Raw genomic sequence first — 17,379 nt, forward strand, 5'->3', positions numbered from 1 at the left:
CCCCGAAGTTAACCCCAGAAATCAAAACACATTCACTTTAGAAGACTGGCACATCTAAGAAGCCCAAAGTGCCTGAAGGGCATCATGTAACTAAGCCCCCTTTACAAAGACTTGGCAAGTCAACACTTTGTTCTAACTTCCAAAGTAACAGTTTGAGGATCAGTTCTACATGTAAATCTGGGAACCACAAAAGGAAGTTAATCTCTGCTAGTACCAGCCTGTTGGTGACAGTCCATCCCCAAAGGCCACAGGCAGCAAGTGGCTGTGTCAGCTCAGAAGCCGTACTCTTGGGGAATGTCCCACAGAGCACAACACGAGGCCAAGATGCAGGCTGAAGCTAGGATTTGAGTTTCTTGGTGGCCAACTTTCATTTGTCATAGAAATAACATCCCACCTTTGTACTGTACTGCCATTTCCTCCCTCAGCACTATGTATAGGACTCCTGTTAAAATGTTTACTGTGGTTTTGAGTTGAATCCTGGTGAGAATCAAAGGACATTTTACTTCCTATCATTTTCCAAATTGAGTCCCCAGGCCTGCTATTGTCTTTCTCGAGTTTTCCAACTTGGCCTCCCTTTTTCAGTTCTTCTCTCACTTTCTACCTTTACTTTAGGTGTGCCTGCCCTCAACCCGGGACACTGGAGCAAGCACCAAAGCCTACACGAAGAGGATCAGGACATCTTGTTGAGCACTAGAACATTTCATTCCCCAAGAAAAGGAAATACAAATGGATTTATTCTCAGGGCTACAGATTTAGGAAAAAAAAAAAAAAAAAAAAAAAAAAAAAAAAAAAAAAAAGCTGTGCTTAATACCAGGCCACTGTACAATCACCAGGACCTTTCTGGATGTGGAGCAACTTCATCTGGTTATTTCAGAATGCGAATGCTTTGTAAACACGGCAGACACGGACAAAGCATGGTTGAAGCATTTCAGTTGTACTTGTCTCTCATTTTCTACACGTGTTTTCCCAAAGGCTGCTTTCCCAAAATGAGCCTGGGGAGAGGCCTTAATCATCTGTTATCTCTCTTGCAGCTTCCTGCTCAGCCAGTGGCAACATCCAAAATATATATGAGCATTTCCTGTTCTTTCTCATTTTGTATAACCCACATGCTAGAGAGATTGAGTTGTCTGATCTAGCTCCACATAGGACTTAGGTGGCACGTGGAAACCTAAGTCCAACCACTAAATGCTCTAATTACCCCTCTTCTTAACCTAGGTAAAGGATGATCTCTTTCAAGATGTAGAATGTGCTTATCTTTCCTTGGACATTCAAAACAAAACAAAACAAGAGTCTGTTTTTAAATGTCAATGTCAAATCACAATATCATTGTATATCTTGTATCCAGAAAGGATCTTAGTGAATATATAGCCCAAGAGGCTTAAAGTGAGGCTGTGAATAGGTTCGGAGGAGTCTATAACTCCCTAAATTGTGAATGATAGAAATACATCAGGGAGATGTGCTTGGGTAGGGTGTGTGGGAAGGTGGATGGCTGTTTTTCTTCCTTTCCTAGATACCTGAAAATGTAAGGAACCAGCCTAAAAATATGGAAGTTTTTGGGAAACCTGTTTTCCTAATCTCTCTCATAATTCTGTTTTCAGTCTGAGGACAAGTTCTTGGTGCTTGCTCTTAAAGAGGAGCCTGGAAATGGAGTCGAGACCTTGCACATAGTGAATCCTGAAAAAATGTTTGTTGAATGAGTTAACAAATGCATGAATGACTCTAGGTTGAAATGCTAGTTATTTAAGGCATTTAAGTAGAAGGTAGTGGCCAGGCGCAGCGGCCCATGCCTATAATCCCAGCACTTTGGGAGGCTGAGGTGGGTGGATCAAGACCAGGAGTTCAAGACCAGCCTGGCCAACATGGTGAAACCCCGTCTGTACTAAAAATACAAAAAATTAGCTGGGCGTGATGGCAGGTGCCTGTAATCTCAGCTACTCGGGAGGCTGAGGCAGGAGAATCGCTTAAACCAGGGAGTCAGAGGTTGCAGTGAGCTGATATCGTGCCATTGCACTCCAGCCTGGGCAACAGAGCGAGACTCCAACTCAAAAAATTAAAGTAATAAATAAATATTATAAATAGAAGGTTGTAGGATTTATCTTGCCTTCCCTCTTCTTAACACTATTCCAAATTTCTGCATGATGTATTTAAGGGGCACTGACTCCACCCGCAAGGTCAAGATTAGATCCTGTTGGGCTTGACTCAATCAACACATTCTATCTGTCTGGTCTTTAATGATTAGTTTAGGATGAACACAGTACCCAAGTCAGGGCAGTGCTCACATCTGTAATCCCAGCACTTTGGGATGCTGATGCAAGATGATCACTTGAGGCCAGGAGTTCGAGACCAGCCTAGGCAACATAGCAAGACCCCATCTCTTCAAAATAAAATAAAAATTAAAAATTAACCAGGTGTGAGGGTATGCACCTGGACTCAAGAGACTGAAGTGGGAGGATCCCTTGAGCCCAGGAGGTTGAGGCTGCAGTGAGCCATGATCACACCACTGCACTCCATCTAGGGTGACACAACAAGACTGCCTCAAAAAAATTTTTTTAAGCTATCGATAATGCTAAGTCTCTCTTTTCTACTGGATTTGAACCTGAAAGCATGTAAGCTCTGAAGCTTCTGGAAATTAACCCTGAGGTGATGAAACCAATAAATGGAAAGCAGGAGTTCAGGATTTATTTATATCATTGGGGCGTTGGATCAAAACTTTCCTGAAGCCAGTAACCTCCAGAATTTTCAGCAATATTCATCCCTGTAAATTTCCTTTTTTTTTTTTTTTTTTTTTTGAGATGGAGTCTCACGCTGTCACCCAGGCTGGAGTGTAGTTGGTGTGATCTTGGCTCACCGCAACCTCTGCCTCCCCAGCTCCAGCAATTCTCCTGCCTCAGCCTCCCAAGCAGCTGGGATTACAGGCACCTGCCACCATGCCCGGCTAATTTCTTTGTGTGTGTATTTTTAGTAGAGACAGAGTTTCACCATGTTGACCAGGCTGGTCTCGAACTCCTGATCTCAAGTGATCTGCCTGCCTCAGCCTCCCAAAGTCCTGGGATTACAGGCATGAGCCACCATGCCCAGCTGATTCCCTTATTGTATAAGTCAATTTAATTTTGCTTTCTGTTTTCTGCTATAGAAAAATCATTGACTAATACAAGCTTATGTGATTTGCAGGTAGTTGAAACATAATATGTATTCATGGGTATTTCTTAACTCCCAAACCAACATTTAACCAAAAGATAATTGTCCTCATAATATTCCCAGTAAGGTAGAGTTATGTACTTGTACACAATGCATTAGAGATAGTGATTTGTGTAAAAGTAATTAAGCTACAGTCTTAGAGTGAGTCAGTTGCAACACAATAACTAGAATCAAGGAACTTGAATTCCCATGCCCCTGGAGACATTATCAAGTCTCTTAGGAAATATTGTTGTGATATTGCCTAGACATTTAAATTTTCCCTCATGTTCTTCTTAATAAGATTGTGAAAGGTAGTTCCTGTTTCAAAGAACATAGTCACTTCTCTGACACGATTATTTTCCACTAAAAACAAAATGTCAAACTGAAAGGAAAAGGAATTATTTAAATAACGTTAAGTCAGTTATTTCTCTTTTTTTTCCCCAAGCCAAACTGTATCCAGCTTTATTAAAGATACTTCCCATAAACAATCATGGTATTTCAGGCAGGACATGGGCAGACAATCATTACCAGTATACAACTTTCTTGTTTTGTTTTGTTTTTTCTTTTTTTTTTGAGACGGAGTCTTGCTCTGTCGCCCAGGCTGAAGTACAGTGGCGCAGTGGTGCGATCTCGGCTCACTGCAACCCTCTGCCTCCCAGGTTCAAGTGATTCCCCTGCCTCAGCCTCCCGAGTAGCTGGAATTACAGGCACCTGCCACCACGCCCGGCTAATATTTTGTATTTTTAAGTAGAGACAGGGTTTCACCATATTAGCCAGGATGGTCTCGATCTCCTGACCTTGTGATCTGCCTACCTCGGCCTTCCAAACTGCTGGGATTACAGGTGTGAGCCACCGCGCCCGGCCTACAACAACTTTCAAACTCTCTTCTTTAATGGATTATCAAAACTCAGGAAGCCACTATAAAACCCAATGAAGTCTTCATTCGATGCTCTCAATGGGAAGAGTATAGAATGAGGGTTGACATTTCACATTTAGCATGTTGTTTAACAACTTTTCACGAGTCAATCCTGACTTTCAGGAAGTGAAATGCAAATGGCAGAATTTATCTGAAGGTCCACAATCTAGAAACGGAACCACTGCTCTTTTGAGGGGTGCCATCTCAGTGGCATCACCGGAAAGTCCAGATTGCCTCACACACTGGTAACCAATAATTGGGGGTCAGGTCCCAACAGATGTCTGGGTTTAAGGGAGTTAAGCCTATGCTGAAAGATGGAAAGGGAGAAGAGGACACAAAAACGAATTTGTTTTTCCATGCCACAAGGCTTTTGTGCCAAGGGGCCATCTGTGTCAAAGTCAGGGAATCCCTCCTCCTGGGAGCCAAGAGGAAGTCTCTCAAAACTAGGAGGGAAAGGTGTTTTCCCCACATCAATCCAGCTTCAGAGACATTCTGTTAGGGACATATGCCCCACCCCCTAAAACAATGAAGTGTTCTGTGTGCTAACAACAAAGCTTTAAAAAAAAAAAGTAAAACAAAATTCTGCATTTTTATAAAACTTGATTTAAAAATAGTATTTCAAACTGTACAGTCACCAGAAGTACACAGTTATCAAAAATGCAGACACTTCACTTGGCATCTCCAGCACTTTCAGCTTTCTTTGCCTGGTCTGTTTTGGCATCTCCATTTTCTGCAGGGTTATTCCCCTCCTTGCCAGCATCAGCTTTTCCCTTTTTCCCTTTGGGTATCTTCTCTCCCTTCTTTGCAGGGGCCTTTTTAGGCTTGGGCTCTGGCTTTGGAGGAGCAGGTTTAGCAGACAACCTCACAGATCTTCTCTGTGGTTCGTCCTTCACTTTGGCTTTATCTCCTTTAGTATCCCCTTCAGCCTTTCTCTTGGGCATGGTGGCAGCGCTGGCGGGACGTAGGCGTGGGGCGTGGGATCCAGCGGGGTGCAGGCTTTGGTTGATCTGGGGGTCTTTCTCGCCTCTTCACACTGTTCCATCAGTTATTTCTTAATAAAATCAGATAACACAATCCTGGCAACTAGGAAATTGAATTCAAATTTTGAATTGCTCCAACTTTCGCCTAAGCATTGTCTAGGAGACACACCAGAAGCCCATGACTTGTTGGAATAGAAGGAATGAGTTCTGATCACTATGTGTGAGACATCTTTGTTCACATAAAGATGGAATGCAAAAAGATAGGTCCTACTTTTCTTTTAGGCTACATTTCCTTATTCATAGAAGGATGCCCTAGACTCCAGGATATGGAAAGTATTTTCTTCACCTTCATTATTCTGGACCAATGAGGGACTTTTAAAATCATAGACTATCTAAAGAATCATGATTGGCCGGGCACTTTGGGAGGCCAAGGCAGGTGGATCACTTGAGCTCAGGAGTTCAAGACCAGCCTGGGCAACAAGGCAAGACCCCCATCTCTACAAAAAAAAAAAAAAAAAAAAAAAAATTAGCCCGGTCTGGTGGTGCACACCTGTAGTCCCAGCTACTTGGGAGGCTGAGGTGGGAGGATCACTGGAGCCTGGGAAGTTGAGGCTGTAGTCTGCTGTGATCATGCCACTGCACTCCAGTCTGGACAATAGCGTGAGACCCTGTCTCAAAAAAAAAAAAATCATGATTTTTCAGGTTTACAAAAGTATATTTTAGACTTTTTTTTTTTTTTTTCAGATGGAGTTTCACTCTGTCACCCAGGCTGGAGTGCAGTGGCGCAATCTTGGCTCACTGCAACCTCTGCCTCCCAGGTTCAAGTGATTCTCCTGCCTCAGCCTCCTCAGTAGCTGGGATTACAGGGGCCCACCACCACACCCAGCTAATTTTTGTATTTTTAGTACAAATGGAATTTTGCCATGTTGGCCAGTTTGGTCTGGAACTCTTGACTTCAGGTGATCAGCCCACCTTGGCCTCCCAAAGTGCTGGGATTACAGGAATGAGCCACCGAGCCCGGGTAATTTTTTAAAAATACTGGTATTTAATGTATGGAGAGTTTGAAAATCTTGATCAAATTTGATAGTGAGTTTCTGAGTTAAAGAAATGGCACAGTACATGGGCATATTGCATGACAGTGAGGTTAAAAATAGAAAAAGAAAAAAAAACCAGCACAGAAAAACAGAAAGAAAGCCTCACCAGGAGCTGAGCACTCTGGTCTCATTTTATGCATCTCATTGAGTTTCTGTGTAGACTCAGTTTCTCAGCCCCACTGGGCCTCAGTTTCCTCATCCATGAACAGAGGGGCTTAAACCAACTCATCTGGGGGAACCCTTCCCTGAAGATCTAGGAGTGGGTAAGACATGCTTAACATACTACCATGTTAAGAATCATAATGTGAATGAAAATCTACACATCCTTGGTAGCTTTTCTTCATGCTGACAATCAGAAATAAATTGTTCTTCAATGATGACAATCAGAAATAAATTGTCGAGTTTAGGATGATAAGACTTTTGAAGGATTCTTGAATAGGGAATCAAATGCCTCAAATTTGGCAAGAGCATCTGAGTTTTATCCAAAAAAAAAAAAAAAAAAAAAAAAAGCCTAGGGCTAATTTTTTTTTTCTTTTTTTGAGACAGAGTCTCACTCTGTCACCCAGGCTGGAGTGCAGTGGCACAATCTCAGCTCACTGCAACCTCTGCCTCCCAGATTCAAGTGATTCTCCTGCCTCAGGCTCCCGAGTAGCTGGGATAACAGGTGCATGCCACCACACTCAGCTAATTTTGTATTTTCAGTAGAGACAGGGTTTCACCATGTTGGCCAGGCTGGTCTTGAACTCCCAATCTCAGGTGATCCACCCCCCTCAGCCTCCCAAAGTGCTAGGATTACAGGTGTGAGCCACTGCACCTGGCCCTAGGGCTAACTTTTGAGACTCAAATACCTTCAAGATGCTGTAAAACTGATAAATCTCAAGAGGCAACTTAAGGAAAAACAAAACCAAAAACAAACAATGATGAAGCATAAGACATCATTCTTTGGTGTGCTTTGCCCTTTCAGAAGGAAATTCATTCTGGCCCATCTTGAGTCAGTGCTCTTCACAAAAGAAGTAAATAGAAAAACTGTAGTATGCATTATTTCAGAATACTACAGGCCCAAGGGGCCTGATAATTTAATAGATACCTTCATTTTAAATTTCACATTTGAGGCCGGGTACGGTGGCTCACACCTATAATCCTAGCACTTTAGGAGGCCAAGGCAGGCAGATCACAGGGTCAAGAGATGGAGACCATCCTAGCCAACATGGTGAAACCCCATCTCTACTAAAAATACAAAAATTAGGAGTTCAAGACCAGCCTGGGCAACATAGCGAGAACTTATCACTGAAAAAAAAAAAGTATAAATGAAGCCAAAACCAAAACTGGGTGTGGTGGTACGTGCCTGTAGTCCAAGCTACTTAGAAGGCTGAGGCAGGAGAATCACTTGAACCCAGGAGGCAGAGATTGCAGTGAGCCGAGATCACACCACTGCACTCCAGCCTGGTGACAGAGCGAGACTCTACCTCAAAAAAAAAAAAAAAAAAAATTCACATTTGAGGGAGTCTGTGCAAGCCTACTCTGGCTCAGGAAGCTGCTTGATAATAATAAATAATAATAATATTTCAAATTTGAGTTAAATTTGCAGATTGTTCTGTAACTGAAATATTAATCAAAAGTAAATCAAAACTCATTGGAGATTGATATCTTAATCCCTTCTACAATTAAAAATAATTTTGTGTTTTTGACACAGCTCTGTGGGGTTTAAAAATTATATTTTTATTTAGGTGGAAAAATCAATATAAAATACTAAATATATAGTACATAAGAGTCCATAGCTACTGTGGTTTTGGCTTCATTTATACTTTTTTTTTCAGTGACGAGGTCTCACTATGTTGTCTAGGCTGGTCTTGAACTCCTGAGCTCAAGCAATCCTCCTGCCTCAGCCTCTCAAAGTGTTAGGATTACAGACATGAGCCACCATGCCTGGCCCCATTTATACTTTTTAATGAGAAGAGCATATATTAAGTTGAATGATATGAAATTGCTATCTTCATGGGTCAAAATTTCATTTGGTTTCACCTAGTAGCTAGTAACTCGATTTATTTAAATGTTCTTATCCTGTTACTACGTTACTAAATAACTTTTTTTTTTTTTTTTGCTGAAGTGCAATGGTGCTCAACTCAACCTCCGCCTCCCGGGTTTGAGCAATTCTCCTACCTCAGCCTCCCAAGTAGCTGGGATTACCAGCACCCACCACCATGCCTGGCTAATTTTTTTTTTTTTTTAAACCGAGTTTTGCTCTGTTGCCCAGGCTGGAGTATAGTGGCATGACCTCCACTCACTGCAACCCCCACCTCCCGGGTTCGAGTGATTCTCCTGCCTCAGCCTCCTGAGTAGCTGGGATAACAGGTGCCTGCCTCCACAGCCGGCTGATTTTTGTACTTTTAGTAGAGACAGGGTTTCACCATGTTGGCCAAGCTGGTCTTGAGCTCCTGATCTCAGGTGATTCACCTGCCTCGGCCTCCCAAAGCGCTGGGATTACAGGCGTGAGCCACCGCGCCCGGCCTAATTTTTGTGTTTTTAATAGAGACAGAGTTTCACTATGTTGGCCAGGCTGGTCTTGAACTTCTGACCTCAGGTGATCCTCCCGCCTCGGCCTCCCAAAGTGCTGGAATTACAGGCATGAACTTAAATCTTTAAGGAGGAAAAAAAGTATGCAGTTAGGAATTGTGGGGCTCAGAGTTTATAATAGGAGGAGCCAGCTTAAGTGCATTTTCCCCAACCACTTAAACTATCAAAGTAATAAAACATATACACAATTAAAAAAAATCAAAGTACAAAAGGACTAAGAATGAAAAGTACTCATATCCTGCCTCTATCCCACCAGAAAAATATCCAAGATCTTTCAGTCCTTTCCAGTTTTATTTCATCTGCTCTGTCTTTAGCTCTAAGCAACATGCTTATATACCTATTTTTCTATTAGTCAATTCCAAACACTATTAAGTCTCTGATATGATAAATGAGCTACTTGTGTGTTGCTCCACTTTATCCTTCATTTATATTTTGTTAATGATAGTATTATTTTTTTATTCTGTTGGTGATATTTACAATTTTAAAACTTCTGCTTCCAGCTCCACCATCTTATTTATTTGAGACAGAGTCTCACTCTGTCACCCTGGCTGGAGTGTGGTGGTGCCATCTCAGCTCAATGCAGCCTCTGCCTCCCAGGTTCAAGTGATTCTCCTGCCTCAGCCTTCTGAGTAGGTGGGATCACAGATGTGCGCCAACACACAGGGCTAATTTTTGCATTTTTAGTAGAGACGGTATTTCATCATGTTGGCCAGGCTGGTCTCGAACTCCTGGCCTCAAGTGATCCACCCACCTTGGCCTCCCAAAGTGTTGGAATTACAGGTGTGAGCCACTGCACCTGGCCCACTATCTTTAAATAGGATCTCTAAACTTCCTATTATGTATGAAAAAGAAATGAACATTTCCACATCTTCCTTCAACTCTCTCTTCTCCATAGACCTCCTGCCTTCTGTCAGCTCCACCACCATTATATTGTCAGAGTTTACAACATGGACATTGTGCTCTATGACTGGTCATTCTGCTGATCCTAAGTATTTAAAGTCAATAAACTGCAATTATATTGTTTTGATTATGTAAATAGGATTCACAGCAGAACAAAGTGCATCAGTTAGAAAAGGTAAATCTCTATCACTAATCTATGCCACTAGAAAGAGGATGCACCAAACATCAGGGTTGAATGATTACATCTTCAAACACTCTATTAGTGTGCTTTATATTTGGAACATAATTTTCTGCTGTTTTCCATTGCTTTTCATTTTGCTTCTTAACAAAAGAAGCACATGCCTTCATCATAGGACTAAATTTATCCAGGTTCTTAATCCCACACTCCGTGGCATGGACTCCACTTTCTGCTTGCAGGCATTCTTCTCTGTTGGAAACCAGTTGCTCGCTTGGCCTCCCAGACAGCTGTCATTCTAGGCCTGCCCGACATTGCACTCCTGGGTTAGAACCAGTTTTTCTTGGATCCCAAGTTTTTCTCATTCTTGGATTCCTTTGTCTTTTTACTGGCCCGCTCTTAATTGATTTTTTTTTTTCCAGGAAAACTTTATGAGACGTGAGTTTCCTGAGTTCTGACATGTCTGAATATGCGTGGCAGCTTGGCTGGGTATGGTATTCTGAGACTTATTCCTCTAAAGGTGGCACTCCACTGTCCTCTGGCCCTGAGTGCAATGGGAAGACTGGTGCTTTTCAGACGTTTGTTCTATTGTAGTTGGACTGTTGTTTGTTCTCTGGAAGCTTTCAGGATCTTCTATTAGTATTTTCTGTACTATAAAATCAGAAGGTTATGGTTAAGTATGAGTCTATTTTTATTTCTTATGCCTGGCACCGGCATACATTTTCAGGCTGAAGACTCCTGTTCTTACCTCTAGGCAATTTTCTTCTATTAGTTCTCTCATTATATTCTCCCCTGAATTTTCTTGTCTTTCTTCTGAAAACACATAAAGTGTCAATCCAGGAACTATTAGTTGAACAGCATCCTTCCTGGATTAGCCCTCTATGTGTTTGGACTTCTAAAAATATTCTCATTTCCTTTTGTCTTTCTGCTTTACGCTTTGGGAGATTCCATTGACCGCTCCGTTCAGTCCTTATATTGATTTTTTAATTTTAGCAATTATATTTTTAATTTCCAATGATTTTCTTCATGTCACTGATTGTGCCTAATATATATGTATGTGTATATATATGAGTGTGTATATAGATCTATACATACACATCTATATGTTGATTACATATATATAATCAACTTATCTTATGGATAAAGTAGCTTAGATTTTGCTGTGGTCACTATTTAGAATACAAGAAAAATTCTCTTATGTCCCCAGAATTATCTGTTTCCTATGAAGTCAGCTTTTTAAAATATCTCCTTTTAAAAGTGTTAAATTTATACCTTCTTTTTATTTTTGAGACTGAGTCTCACTCTCAGCTCACTGCAACCTCTGCCTCCTGGGTTCATGTGATTCTTGGGTTTCAGTCTCTCAAGTAGCTGGGATTACAGGCATGCACCACTACGCCTAGCCAAATTTATACCTTCTTTTGGTTATTTTTCAAATAAAAGAACCACAAAAATGTGTATCAGGAAAATTGGCCATCCTTTGTCCCCAATTTCTTTTTCACATCTGCTCCAATTTTTAAAAGCATTCTATTATGAAAAATTTCAAGCAAATACAGTATAATGAACCTCATGTACCCATCACCTGTTGACCTAAAAGGAAGAAGCTTAGGCAAAATTAATATAGAGAGTTTATTTAGGCCAAGGTTGAGAAGTGCAGCCCAGGACACATTTCCAGGTTGTCTTGGCGAGTGCTTCAGGGAACAAAGGAGAGGCTCAAGTTTTTAAAGAAAAAAGGATGAATCAGGAGAAAGGGACAATTGCAAAAGTTGTTCATCAGGAATGCATTGGTTTACAGAAATGAAGGGGCTTCAAGAGATAATGATTTAGTTCAAGGAGGAGTTTCATTCCTTGTGTTTAATTTCAATGCCTCTCTGGGCCTGATAATTTAAAGGGGCTAGTCTCCCTCACATAAAAAGCTTCTTTTTGGCCAGGCACAGTGGCTCACATCTGTAATTCCATATTTAGGGAGGTCAACTCAAGAGGATCGCTTGAAGTGAAGCCAGAAGTTCAAGACCAGCCTGGGCAACATAGTGAGATTCCCATCTCTACAAAAATAAAATAAAAATTAGCCAGACGTAGCCGGGCCGGGTGGCTCACGCCTGTAATCCTAGCACTTTGGGAGGCCAAGGTGGGTGGACCATGAGGTCAGGAGTTCGCAGGAGTTCGAGACCAGCCTGGCCAACAGAGTGAAACCCTGTCTCTACTAAAAATACAAAAATTAGCTGGGCATGGTGGCACGCACTTGTAGTCCCAGCTACTCAGGAGGCTGCAGCAGGAGAATCAGTTGACCAATTGAAACTGTGAGGTGGAAGTTGTGGTGAGCCGAGATTGCACCACTGCTCTCCAGCCTGGACAACAAGGCGAAACTCCATCTCAAATAATGATAATAATAATAATAATAATAATAATAAGCCAGGTGTGGTGGCATGTCTGTAGTCCTAGCTACTCAGGAGGCTGAGGCAGGAGGATCACTTGAGTACAGGAGGTGGAGGCTACAGTGAGCCATGACTGCACCACTGCACTCCAGCCTGGGAAACAGGGCAAGACCCTGTCTCAAAAAAAAAAGTTTCTTCTTTTTTTTCACACACCCAGCTTCAGTAACTCAACATTCTGCCTTTTTTTTTGAGACAGAGTCTTGCTCTTTCACCCAGGCTGGAGTGCAGTGGCATGATCTAGGCTCACTGCAACCTCCACCTCGTGGTTCAGGCAACTCTCCTGCCTCAAACTCCTGAGTAGCTGGGATTACAGGCGCCCACCACTGTGCCTGGTTAATTTTTGTATTTTTAGTGGAGACGGGGTTTCATCATGTTGGCCAGGCTGGTCTTGAACTCCTGACCTCATGATCCGCCCTCCTCGGCCTCCCAAAGTGCTGGGATCACAGGCATGAGCCACCTTGCCTGGCCTACTGTGGAGGTATTAATGGTATTGGGTGGTGGAGGAGAGGTGGGTATTTGAATCCAGGTGCTGTCATTAGCTAGCTTCTTAGCCACGGATGAGTTAATTTCTCTAATTTCAGTAATTGTAATTAGATAATTAATTACAAAATTAAGTACGATTTTATAAATGTAATTCCCTCATTTACAAAATTAGGGAAACAGTAACTCCCCATTAGGGTATTTGTAAAGATTGAGAAATAAATCACACTATGCAAGTAGTACAGGGCCCAGGACTTAGTTAATTATAAGAGGTCATTATTATCACTGTGGAATTCCTAAGTATCCTCTACAGGTAGGGCTGTCAGATTTAGCAAATAAAAATACAAAATAGGCTGAGCGCAGTGGCTCATGTCTGTAATCCCAGCACTTTGGGAGGCCGAGGTGGGTGGATCACCTGAGGTCAGGAGTTCGAGACCAGCCTGGACAACATGGTAAAACCTTGTCTCTACTAATAATACAAAAATTAGGCAGGTGTGGTGGCACATGCTTGTAATCCCAGCTACTTGGGAGGCTGAGGCAGGAGAATCGCTTGAACCCAGGAGGCAGGCGTTGCAGTGAGCCGAGATTGCGCCATTGCACTCTAGCCTGGACGACAAGATCAAATTCCATCTCCAAAAAAACAAAAACAAGATTTCTAGTTAAATTTGAATTTCAGACAGACAAGAATAATTTTGGGGGAGTAGCTATGTCCCAGATATTGTATGGAATGTATACCAAAAAAAATCCATCATCGATCTGGACTTAAATTTAGGTGGGCATTCTGTATTTTATCTAGCAAAGTAACTTCTCCTTCAGAGGAGAAACTTAGAGTAAAATAAACTGACAGAGAATGTAACTGTAATTAAATTTTATCTGCTCATACTTGGTAGACCAGTGGTTCCCAGTACACACAGGATTTTCTTTTCCAGGTAATGCTCAAGTTACCATGTATCAGAGAAACAAATAGCTTCCATGTTTTGGAGTAGAATGTAAAAATTTCACCAAACTGAAATCTGTTGGACCTAGTTACTATACTGAACTAGTCATGCGTTTCAAAACTGCTTACTGAATTATATATTTGTATTTAAATCCTTATTTGGAAAACCACAAAGCACTAAATATGAAAGTCATATTAATGACCATTAAACATATACAAACTACAGGCTGGGCGTGGTGGCTCATGCCTGTAATCCCAGCACTTTGGAAGGCTGAGTCGGGCGGATCACCTGAGGTCAGGAGTTCGAGACCAGCCTGGCCAACATGGTGAAACCCCATCTCTACTGAAAAATAAAAAAATTAGCTGGGCGTGGTGGCGTGTGTCTGTAATCCCAGCTACTTGGGAGGGTGAAGCAGGAGAATTGCTTGAACCCGGGAGGCAGAGGTTGCAGTGAGCCAAGATCCGAGCCACTGCACTCCAACCTGGGCGACAAGAGCAAGACTCCATCTCAAAAAAAAAAAAATATATATATATATATATATATGTATACACACACATACACAAACTACAAATCCTTGACAGCAGCCAATATCTTTGAAACACTATTTCATAATGTTCTTGTTTACCACGTTTTCTTTGTGTGCCAGGTAATTAGTTATCAAAGCATGCTTATTATTAGCACACACACACATACATGCACACACATAATGTAAATGAAGCGGACAGGTTTTGTTTCATTCTAAATATCTTTCTTTCTTACCTAAATGAAAAAGCCTGTTATCAACTCTACCAGTATTTTAGGTCTCCTCTAACCTGTAGTTATATTTGTAACGAGTTGAAAATAGTTAACTACTTCCATTCTTTTTTTTTTTTTTTGAGACGCAGTCTTGCTCTGTCGCCCAGGCTGGAGTACAGTGGCGGGATCTCGGCTCACTGCAAGCTCCGCTTCCTGGGTTCACCCCATTCTCCTGCCTCAGCCTCCCAAGCAGCCGGGACTACAGGCGTCCGCCACCACGCCCAGCTAATTTTTTTGTATTTTTGGTAGAGACGGGGTTTCACCGTGTTAGCCAGAATGGTCTCGATCCTGACCTCCTGATCCGTCTGCCTCGGCCTCCCAAAGTGCTGGGATTATAGGTGTGAGCCACCGCGCCCGGTAAGTAACATTCTTTAGTTCTTTCAATCTTGCCTATGATTTAAAGAAGTGCATTACAGTCTGCTTGCATGGTGCTTTGCTATTTCTAATACTCATTTCATGCCAAACTCTCTAACATGCTTCTATAACTCTTTTAGTGTCATTAGCTCAAAACGTAAATGGATTTTGGTTATTTTCAATGTCATAATTATAAATTTAGCTTTTTTAAGCGTGAAAAAAGCACTTTATAGGAATATATTTTACCACTTTTCCATTTGTGGGAGGTATAATTATTTCTTGCTTTGGTAAGAAAAGTGAGGAAAAAGGAAAATTTATCCATTTGCAGGCTGTTTAAACTTCCAGACAGATTATAATTCATCATTCCAAACAATAAGATGGCTATTTTATTTCTCCATAATTTTTATTTGCTAATAAAACGGAGGCAGCGCTTTTTTCTAAAAATAAATAAATAAATAAATAAACAACCAACAACAACAACCCCCCCCCCCCCGCACCTTCTGTGCAAATTCCTACAGTCTTTTATCCTGTCGCTGAGTCTGAGGGCCCCCTCGTACTCGTCAGCTCCATCTCGCGGAGGAAAACGCTACCTGCACCCTCAGCTCCGCCCAAGGGCCGCGATCTCTACAGGGGAGATGAAAAGCCGGCGACACTACACAGGCGGGGACCCTCCAACGAGTGTTCCTTTCCTGTGGGTTAAGAGTAGGAGCGTCTCGGCAAAAGCTGGGAGCTTTCAGTTGCCAGGACCCTTGGGAAAGCACATATTTAGATTTCATTGATAAATTCAACTGAATCCGGAGAAAAATTATACTCCATTCACTGGCATATTTAGAACGGAATTCCCATTGACCCGAGGCTCCCAGTTGAACCCTTCAAGGGAGCCAAGCGAGGACGTTCTCGGAACAGCAGCGCACCATGTACATTGTGGGAGCCCCGCGCGATCCCCCGCAGAGCGTCCTGTAGGAACGTCACAGAGCCCAGAGAGCGTCCTGTAGGAACGTCACAGAGCCCAGAGAGCGTCCTGTAGGAACGTCACAGAGCCCAGAGAGCGTCCTGTAGGAACGTCACAGAGCCCAGAGAGCGTCCTGTAGGAACGTCACAGAGCCCAGGGAACGCCTGGGGACGGTCGGGGAGACAGTTCGGGGAGGAGATGATTAAGTTCCCTCGGAGAGGACGCCGCGGGCCGACTGGAGTCGTTTTCGTGCTCTCCGCGCCCGCCCGCCCCGGGTAGCATCTTCTCAGCGCCCCGGCGCCCAGGAAACCCAGTCCTCCTCCTAAGCAACCTGCGGCGCGGGGACGCCCGCCTTTTGCTATTATTATAAACGTGCGTGCGACTAAACCTTCGGATTTTAGACTTTCTTCTCGCTTCCTCTGACCTGGGCTGAGGGAGCCCCCGAGGCTACTGCGGGGCGGGGCCGGGGCTGGGGCGGGGTGGGGCGTCCTCGCCGCCTCAGGCAGCGCCCCGGCCGCGGGCGGGAGGCGGCAGCGGCGCGGGCCGAGCGGCGCGGGGATTGGCCGCGGCGGGCGGAGACGTCAGGCTCCCGCGGCCCAAGCGGCCGCCCGGCGCGGCGCGGCGCAGTCGGCTCGAGTACTCCCCGTAACAAGGAGGTGTTCTCGGCCGTCCCACCCTCCACTGCCGTCTCCGGGCTGCGCCGCCGGAGCCGGGACGCGCCTCCGCAGCCCTCGCCGCCTCCATCCCCGCGGCCGCAGTTCCTCTCGCCGTCCGCGCGCACACCATGACGAAGAACGAGAAGAAGTCCCTCAACCAGAGCCTGGCCGAGTGGAAGCTCTTCATCTACAACCCGACCACCGGAGAATTCCTGGGGCGCACCGCCAAGAGCTGGGGTGAGCGGGCGGCAGCTGGGCGTCCGGGGCCGGCCACGGTCCCGGTCCCGGGGGCGCAGGGCGCGGTGGGGTGGGAACGGAAAGGCGGGAGGCGGCTCCCAGCGCCGGGGCCCCCGACCGCCCGACCCTAACCCGGGCGGCGGCGGCGCAGTGCGGCCCCATTCATTGCTCGCCGGGCCGGCCGGGCTTGCCGCTGCTCGCTCCCGAAGCAGCGGGGCCCGCGGGCAGCCCGGCCGGGCCGCGCTGGTTCCTCCCTCCCTGCTGGGAGTGGGGCGCACGTGCTGCCCGGGCCTCCCGCCCGGCGCGGCGCCGGAAGCCGGGGACCCCTGCCCGAAGCCGGGCCCCGAGAGTGCAGGAGCCGAGCCTCCGGGCCTCCTTTGTACGGAGCGCTCCGGCCCGAGAGGCCCTGGCGGAGGCGCCCGGCCCGCTGAGCGGTTCGGGGAAGCCAGACCCTGCCCCACTCCAGGGGAGAGGAAATTTCCACTCCCGCCGCTGTCTTGTGACTCGTCCACGCTTGCCACCCCGACCGGTCGGAAGAGTGCGACTGAGTGTTAAGTGTGGGTGTGGGTTGCTTAAACGTGTAGCGGTGAGTTAATCACAGAAGTACATTGTACAAGAAAATGCACTTGAATTTGGACAGTGAAAAGGCCCTTAAAAAGGTTGGTTCCTCCCGGATTCCTTTTTAATTACAGAGGTTTTCTTCCTTACAAATTTGCTTC

The 17,379-nt window shown here is 44.5% G+C and overlaps 2 protein-coding genes across 3 annotated transcripts in view; one reads left to right on the plus strand and one right to left on the minus strand.

Moving 5' to 3' along the window:
• Positions 1-4,694: 4,694 nt before the first annotated feature.
• LOC129032633 (non-histone chromosomal protein HMG-17-like) lies at positions 4,695-5,038 on the minus strand. Its single transcript, XM_054480221.2, has one exon. The coding sequence runs from the start codon at positions 5,032-5,034 to the stop codon at positions 4,762-4,764; it is 273 nt and encodes a 90-aa protein (XP_054336196.1). The 5' UTR covers positions 5,035-5,038; the 3' UTR covers positions 4,695-4,761.
• Positions 5,039-15,230: 10,192 nt separating this feature from the next.
• Positions 15,231-17,379, plus strand: part of ATP1B3 (ATPase Na+/K+ transporting subunit beta 3) — a 44,964-nt gene continuing 42,815 nt past the window's right edge. For both annotated transcript variants that reach the window (XM_054480220.2, XM_054480219.2), the window contains exon 1: positions 15,231-16,660. Coding sequence is in view for 1 of the 2 variants with exons in the window: in XM_054480219.2 (XP_054336194.1) it covers positions 16,552-16,660 (109 nt within the window). In the remaining variant the exon portion in view is untranslated. The remainder of the gene's footprint in view (positions 16,661-17,379) is intronic.

This window comes from Pongo pygmaeus, chromosome 2 (genome assembly GCF_028885625.2).
Source record: "Pongo pygmaeus isolate AG05252 chromosome 2, NHGRI_mPonPyg2-v2.0_pri, whole genome shotgun sequence".
Taxonomy (NCBI): domain Eukaryota; kingdom Metazoa; phylum Chordata; class Mammalia; order Primates; family Hominidae; genus Pongo; species Pongo pygmaeus.

What these genes read in the sequence shown, in the direction of transcription:
- LOC129032633 (XM_054480221.2), bottom strand. Translation starts at nt 5,034, where the DNA reads ATGCCCAAGAGAAAGGCTGAAGGGGATACTAAAGGAGATAAAGCCAAA.